This window comes from Myotis davidii, unplaced genomic scaffold, assembly GCF_000327345.1.
Source record: "Myotis davidii unplaced genomic scaffold, ASM32734v1 scaffold233, whole genome shotgun sequence".
NCBI classification, from domain to species: Eukaryota; Metazoa; Chordata; class Mammalia; order Chiroptera; family Vespertilionidae; genus Myotis; species Myotis davidii.
Window position 1 is genome coordinate 3,364,264 of NW_006285917.1, and position 8,644 is coordinate 3,372,907.

Genomic DNA, 8,644 nt, shown 5'->3' on the forward strand with positions numbered 1-8,644 from the left:
AGCCGCTCCCTCTGTGACCTCAGGCCCCAGCATCAGAAACACAAGCAACAAGCCTAACATGGACTTTAAACAGTCCATGCTCCCAAATTTGCTTAAGATCATATCTCTATAATAAATCCCTTTTTATATATCATCTCTAATAGTTTTCCTTCTCTGACTGAACCTTGATTGAAACAGAATTTGGTATCAGAAGCTTCCAGAGAGACATAACCATGAGGATAGTTCTTTGTGTTGGTTCCAGGTTATCTGGAATTGGATCTCTGGGCTGAGTAGACTTACAGGTATTAATGGTCATTTCTTACAGTGGTAAAGAGGATGCTAGCATGCATTAGCAGCAGAAGATTTTGTGAAATTATTGCCTGTAGATACCCTTAATCAGATGCCTATAAAAAGCACGGCATTTTCTGATCAAGTGTTTACTTCCATACAGCACTTGGTGGAAGCGGGAGTATAATACGGTTGGTACTTGTAAGTGTGCCGGACAACGTGGGAACACAAAATGGTGGGCCCAGGGCTTTTAATTCCTAGCTCCTGGTCCTGTGAGGGACCTGAAGGCTGCATGACTTCCAGGAAAGAATTCCTTTCCTTTCCTCCTCCTCTGCCTGGTGAATCCCTCATCTCCTCCTCTGCCTGGTGAATCCCTCATCTCCTCCTCTGCCTGGTGAATCCCTCATCTCCTCCTCTGCCTGGTGAATCCCTCATCTCCTCCTCTGCCTGGTGAATCCCTCATCTCCTCCTCTGCCTGGTGAATCCCTCATCTCCTCCTCTGCCTGGTGAATCCCTCATCTCCTCCTCTGCCTGGTGAATCCCTCATCTCCTCCTCTGCCTGGTGAATCCCTCATCTCCTCCTCTGCCTGGTGAATCCCTCATCTCCTCCTCTGCCTGGTGAATCCCTCATCTCCTCCTCTGCCTGGTGAATTCCTCATCTCCTCTGCCTCAGGAATCCCTCATCTCCTCCTCTGCCTGGTGAATCCTTCATCTCCTCCTCTGCCTGGTGAATCCTTCATCTCCTCCTCTGTCTAGTGAATTCCTCCATTTCTTGGCTCATTATACAGTTTACATCCTTAGAGAAGCCTCTTGGACTCTCAGCGCCAGTCAAATGCCCCTCCTTTGTGCCTGTGCTCCCAGAGCACCCATGTTACCTCCGCCATAGCACCTATGACTTTGTATTTTCTTCTCCTGTTCTTGGTCTCATTGGTGTCTTTCCCTGAGGAGACGAACAGTATGTGAGGGTAGGGACCAAGTCCAACCCCTACATCTATGGACCAGTTCCGCGCCTTGCAAATAGAAAATGCCTAGTAAATATTTGCGGAAGGACACAAACGAGGACTATAACTTTGTAAAGTTTCTTTTTGTACTTTGTTCAAGACTCCCCTTATCACAGTTCATAGTAATAAGGTAATTACCATTTAACTCCCTATATGCAAGCCCCACACCTATCTCCGTAGTCCTAGACTTACTCTCAGGCTGATTCTACTCTCTATAGCCTGGAGGGGAGCTAAGAACATTGTGCCTTGGTCTCATGAATATAGACCCCAAAAAATCAAGATAATTTAGGTTCCAAAGTGGACTCTTTCTTAGAACTACAGTATATGATTTAGCTGTTGATATAACCTGAATTAACCAAATAATTTTTCTGGATTTGACTGTGTAAGTATCGCTTAATTTATAGACTAATAAAAAAGGTTTCCTATTTCTCAAACTTGGAATAAAAGGAGAATAAGGATATTAAGACTTGTGGACTCTAAAAATGTTTTCTTCCCAGTTAAACTTTAGTAATTATATCTGTTGTTCAAATCGGCCGGGAACCATGACTGTTCCTCGTAACTGAGCAATAAAGGCAGGTGTATAACTACTGCTTTCAGCTGATGTAGGTATGGACTGTTCACTGCTTTCGTAATAGAGGCTAACAGGGCCCATAACCTAGTTCTCCACTGGGTTTTTAAAAATTGATGTATAATTGCCATACAACATTACATTAACTTCAGGTGTACAACATAATGATTTGATATTTGTATATATTGTGAAATGATCACCACAATAAGTCTAGTTGGCATCCATCACCATACACAGTTACAGACTTTTTTTCCTTGTGATGAGAACTTTTAAGATCTGCTCTCTTAGCAACTTTCAGGTATGCAATACAGTGCTATTAGCTAGAGTTGCCAATCTGTACATTCCATTCCATGACTTACTTATTTTATAACTGGAAATGTGTACCTTCTGCCTACTGTGGTGGTGTTTTTTTCAGTGTTTAAAATTTTAAGAAAGTAAGCCTATATTAGAGCAGCAACCTCAACCAAGTGAAGAACTGTTTTTCTTACCAGCCTTCCACCATTATGTCATCTTGACCCAATATTCATCTTCAACTATGAATAAATAAAAATACTCTCAAAGGTAGCTAAACACAAGCTACAAATTAAGCAGGTTACCTAGAGTCACAGCTCCTACAACAAATCCTTGGGCAGCAACTCTCATGTGAATAAGATGAATGGACATTTTCTGATTTCTTCTGTTCTTTAACTTGTAAAGACCATAGGACACCACAGTCATAAAGCCTGCTATCCCTGTGAATTAAAAAAGGAGGGGTTATATAAGTAGCAGGCCAGATTGGCATGAGCTTAGAGAGTTGAATAAAGGACTGTCCAAAGGATTAGTGCTTAGAGGATGAGCAGCCAAGATAGCCAAGGAACCATGCTGGATTTGATTCACCAGATTTTATTTTATTTTAAAAAATATTTTTATTTCAGAGATAGAAACACCAATGATGAGAGAGAATCATTTATCGGCTCCTCCTACTGGGGATTGAGCCCTCCAGCCGGGCATGTGCCCTTAACAGGAATTGACCCCTGTACCCTTCAGTCTACAGGCCGATGCTCTATCCACTGAGTCAAACCAGCTAGGGCTGATTCACCAGATTTTAAAATGGACTCATAACTCATGGATTTAATATTTGCAGTTTAGCCTTTTCCCAGGGAAACCAGAACCATATAGTGTAGTAATTTGTTTAGTAATTTCTAATTTTCCTGAGGTATGATTTCAAATTGTGCATGCTGCAAGGCTCACATTTGGACAAGTCCTTAGTAAGTAGACCTACCAAACATCTTATAGCTTTTGAGTGTTTGGCTTTATTCCTTTCTACTTGTTATCAAATAATGAGCCAATGGAGTAAAGTGATAAAATTTGAATCTTCTGTAAAATTGAGACTTTAAGTGAATGAGAGATGTACAGGAAGTATGTAATTCCAGGAAGAACTGTGATTCTAGAAAACTCCAGAAATCCCTACCAATATTTCTGCATTCTCTACAAATGTTAAGGGTGAAATTATTGCTGTGGCAATCAAGGTACTATGTGATTGGCTCCAAAACAGAAAACTGATCAACTGAATAGGAAAGATCTTGGAAAGAAATTTAAAACACTGTGATTTAAAAAAACCAACCAACCAAACAAACAAAAAATCATTGTGATAACTTGAGCCACGACAAGTCAAAATAATCAAATAACCGATAAAGGAATAATTATTTAATAAACATAATGAGTACAGTTTATTGGTATAGAGAACTAACTTGGATTTCTATCTCACACCAGACACTACAAAAAAATCCTGGATGGGTTAGAATTAAATGTAAAAATAAAACAAAAATATCAACAACAAAAAATAGAAGAAAATAGACTAGCATACTTATAACATCCAAAAGATGGCAAGGTAGAATTAAAATGACAAGGACAGATGTAATATTTTAACATAAGAATGAAGAAAACTTGAATAAAAGTGTGGGTCTATATTTTGAGTTTTCTCCTTTATCCTGCTGATATATGCATTTATCCCTCCATCTATATCACACCATCTTGTTTGCTGTAGCTATATGCCTTAGTATTATTTTAACCATTCTAGAACTTAAAACTTGCTGGGATTTTGATAGGAATTACACTAAACCTATAAATCAGTTTGGGGAGAATTGACATCTTTATATTGAGTCTTCTAATCCATGAACACAATAGTCTCTACATTAGTTTAGGTCTTCTGTAATTTCTTTAGCATTTTGTAATTTTCAGCATACAGATTCTATACATGTTTTCTTAAGCTGATACCTAAGCAACTTTCTTTGGAGTGATTGTAAATGGTATTATGGAGTTTTTTTGGACATTGTTCAAATATTCCTATGTAGACTTTATTTCACAAAATTATTTCCAATACCACTTTGCCTATGTGATACTATTTAAATAAAAAAACTTGGCAAATTCAGAAATTATGTGCTTTAAAAAGTCATTTCTTCTACTTTGAGAAAGGGTATTATGTTTTTAAGTTTGGTTTCCATGTGTCCATTGTTAGTACATAAAAATTCAATTGATATTTTATTTCAATTCCCTTGGCCAGGAATTGAACCCTAATTGCCTGGTTCATAGGTTGACACTCAACCACTGAGCCACACCAGCGGGGCAATGCAATTAATATTTATGCAGAATAACAAAGTTTTTAAAAAATATTTTTTAATTGATTTCAGAGAGGAAGGGAGTGGGAGAGAGAGATAGAAACATCAATGATGAGAGAGAATCATTGATTGACTGCTTCCTGCACACCCCCCACTGGGGATCAAGCCTGACCGGGAATCAAACCATGACCACCTCTGTTCGTAGGTAGATGTTCAACCACTGAGCCACACCGGCCAGGCAGAGTAGCAAGTTTTGATGAAATGTGTTGGCACATGTGTATCTTCATAGGTGAGCAAGGTTATATTTATTCTTTTAGGATCCACTTAACAAATGGAAGTAAGAATCAGAGTAAATAAAAACATATTTTATAGGCTTATTAGCAATAAATAAAATTGAACCCTAGTACACTGCTGGTGGGAATACAGGCTGGTGAAGCCATTATGGAGATTTTGGGAACATTCCTTGGAGTATGTTCCCTAATTCTACCTTTGGGAACATACTCCAAGGAAATAAGCAAAAGAAAATTTAGGAAGTTGACACAAGCCAGTATAGAATTTTCTTAAAAAATAAAAAATTGAACTTCTGTTTGACCCAGTGATCCCACTTCTAGAAATATATCCTAAGAATCCTGAAACACCAATCAGAAAGAATATATGTACCCCCTATGTTCATAGCAGCACAATTCACAATAGCTAAGATCTGGAAACAGCCCAAGTGCCCATCAGTAGATGAGTGGATAAAAAAGCCACGGTACATTTACACCAGGGAATACTATGCAGCTATAAAAAAGAAGGATCTTTGACCCATTGAGACAGCAAGGAGGGACCTGGAGAGCATTATGCTAAGTGAAATAAGCCAGTCAGAGAAACAAATATCACGTGATCTTACTCATATGTGGAATCTAATGAACAAAATAAAATGCTGAACAAAACAGGTCCAGAGGCATGGAAGCATGTTACAGACTGATGAATTTCAGGGGGAAGGGAGAGTGGGGAATGGGGAGAGGTTAACCAAGGAATTTGGTTAATCAAAGATTGCTATTCTGCCGGGCCAGTGTGGCTCAGTGGTTGAGCATATATGCATAACCCATGGACACAGACAATAGTGTGGTGAAGGTCAGGTGGGGCGGGAACTGGGTGGAGGGGAGCAATGGGGGGAAAGAGGAGACATCTGTAATATTCTCAACAGTAAAGATAAAAAAGTAAAATATAAAAATAAATTGAAATAAAAATGACAAATATAGAAAATCAGCAACAAGCAAATACTAATAAAATGATGATGGTAGGCACATTGAGAGATGGTCCCATGATGAAAGCTCTGTAAGTTTAGCTAAATCTTTCTGGAAAGAACTCTGGAAATATATAATAAGTGACATTAAACTGAACATGCTTCCTGCTCTGGAAATTCGACCTTTGGGAACATACTCCAAGGAAATAAGCAAAAGAAAATTTAGGAAGTTGACACAAAGATTTTGTGGCTACATTATATATGAGGAAAAACTAAACAACCCAAATAGCTCAAACAAAGGAAAACCTGTCAGAGCTATAAAAATATTGTAAGTATAGAAAGTACTAATACACAGAAATGTACATATGAAATGTTAAGTGAAAGAAGCAAAAACGATCTATCAACATAGTTTAAATGCACAGAATATATGTACAGGTCTTAAGATCTAGGACCATTCTAAACAATATAAATAGATTATAATGATGGAAGTTGTTGAAGATAACAAAGAATGTTTTGTAAATTGTTTGCACTGGACACTCTATCCTATAGCAGGAAATACATATTATTAAAATAACAATAGCTAAACAAACTACTCAATAATATATACCCAATTTTATCATTATTTTTCTAGCAAAAACTTGGTTCTTTTCCCTTATCAAATCAAGGTTCTGTTCTTACTTAAATTGGTTTTGTTTCTTTTAGAGATTAAAGTCAGAACCTTTACTGTTTTCCATATAGTGTCTCTGTAATTTGGATATAATTGAATTTAGCTGGAAACACTTTAATCTTTCTACTTTAATCACCTTAAATGTGTCTGGAAAATAATTTAATTTACGGCAGGCACAGTGATTAATCCTGCTCATTACAGTGATCTGTGCAGGTGGCATCGAGGTCTTGAATTGTTTTTCTAGTTAAAAATGCTAAGGAGGGTGAATAAATCACTATAAATTTATTTGTTTAGATTTGTTATGGGTGCTATTACAAGTCATTCAAATTAATGAAACTTCTAAACACAATATTACTATAAAGTAAAACTTTAATTCGTGTTGATATGTGAATAATGACATGAAGTTGCTAGACTTCCAGTGACAATGGAAACATGACATACCTACTTAGAAGGATTTATAGAATTAATCACAAACTTATGTAAGTCTAATTTAAATAGGTTATTGTAATGGTTTCCAAAGTTGTAAGGAAAGAGGCATGGCTGCCGTATACAATAATAATGCTAAAGGCAGCTGAAGCATCCAAAAGAGAAGAGAAAGCTTCGATTTTAAAAAACAATATTGGGGCCTAGATTTTTTTTTAACCCTACATACATGTAGTATTTGTTGAAAATGTAAACATACTAAATATGTGTTGGGAAAGGATAAAGAGGCCAAGACTCCAGTTCTAATCATAATAACACTTCTTTAATCTGGAGACTACTTAACCATCAACCTCAACATCTGGAGTAGATCAGGAAGCAGGAAGAAGGGCCGCTGCGCATGAACATCACATAGTTCATGCTCTCGGGTGTAAGGGAAGCCCAGGCTTTCCTTCAGAGCTTTTTTTCTCTGAATTGACTCATAGTTCTTTTAAGTTTAGGTATCTAAGCTTCTAGTGCCAGAGGACGTCAGAGGCAGAAGTTCTTTATGGTATCCGGTAATATGGGAGAAACAAAAAATCTGTAAACATCAGACACAAGAATTTAAAGTTGGAGTTACTTAGAGGACGGAGGGACTTATCCATCATCATAGTCCCGATAGGCTCTCAGTGGCTACTGAGTCATCACAGAAAATTAAAGTCCGTTCAATTAATTCCCTTTCGATTGGCTGGGGTCTAATAATTTTATTTAACCCTCTAATGAAGATGGATAGAATGAAGAATAAAATCTGATGCTCCGTAATGATAATAGCTAACCATTATTGGGGATTCACCATATCCTAGAAACTTCTGAAAGTTTAGCTTATGCTTAGAGGGGGTTAGCTTCAATTATTGAAAAAAAAATCAGTTTCATAAAACATGTCAACCCTCCAGGATACTGGGCAAAGCATTACTGTACGATTACAGTTTTCCAGCACCCAGTCAAGGCTTGTACTTACCTACAGGCACAAAGGGGGAGTCTCTAGATTTCCTGATCAGCCGGGAAAATTGGCCTTCGTCCTCATCTGCTGACCACTGGTTATCTGATGACATTTTTCTCTCTAGTAACAGTAGGGGATAAATGAGGTTGCTGTGAATCATTAAAAAGAGTCCATTTATCTTCTCCCAATATACTTTTAATACACACACACACACACACACACACACACATTATTGATTTCAGAGAGGAAGGGAGAGAGAGAGATAGAAACATCAATGATGAGAGAGAATCATTGATCGGCTGCCTCCTGCACATCCCCCTCTGAGGATTGAGCCCACAACCCAGACATGTGCCCTGACTGGGAATCGAACTGTGACCTCCTAGTTCATAGGTCTACACTCAACCACTGAGCAACACTGGCCGGGCTCCCAATATCCTTTTGATTATGTGGTCTGTCTGTATTTGTTTGTCATGTCTGTCTGCTCAATTGAAATAAAGTCATCTTTTCTTCACCCTTTTCATCATGGGATCCTTTCATTTTGTGTAGAGGGCGTAAAAGAAAAATATATAAAGAGTCATAATCAGATCCCATGAATACAGAGTGAAACAGATCCTATGTTTTCAGTCTCTTTTCACTGCTCAGCATTTGGGATCATTGGGAACCTCAGAATTCTCCCACAAACAGTAAGAACACAGAGTTTATTTGACAAAGTATCATTTTAAAGAATGACAGCAGTGCCAACACAGGCAACAATACTTTCAGATTTACCGGGGATGGAAGAGTGAGCACTCAGTGCTACAGGATGTGCAGAGCATGCTAAAGTCATTGGTATTTATCAAACACCTACCATGTGCCAGGTGCTGTGCTAGACAAGGGCAATAACCTTCCTCGTCCACCCAGGAAGAATGAAGACACTT

At 38.0% G+C, this 8,644-nt stretch overlaps 1 protein-coding gene across 1 annotated transcript in view; it reads right to left on the reverse strand.

Annotated features, from left to right (window-relative positions):
- HIGD1C (HIG1 hypoxia inducible domain family member 1C) overlaps positions 1-7,917 on the reverse strand; it is a 15,991-nt gene extending 8,074 nt beyond the window's left edge. Inside the window, exons 1-2 of the mRNA XM_015559635.1 lie at positions 7,746-7,917; positions 2,433-2,567 (exon numbers count right to left, since the gene is read on the reverse strand). Of these exons, the coding sequence (XP_015415121.1) occupies positions 2,433-2,567; positions 7,746-7,887 (277 nt within the window). The 5' untranslated portion in view covers positions 7,888-7,917. The remainder of the gene's footprint in view (positions 1-2,432; positions 2,568-7,745) is intronic.
- Between the last annotated feature and the right edge of the window lie 727 nt (positions 7,918-8,644).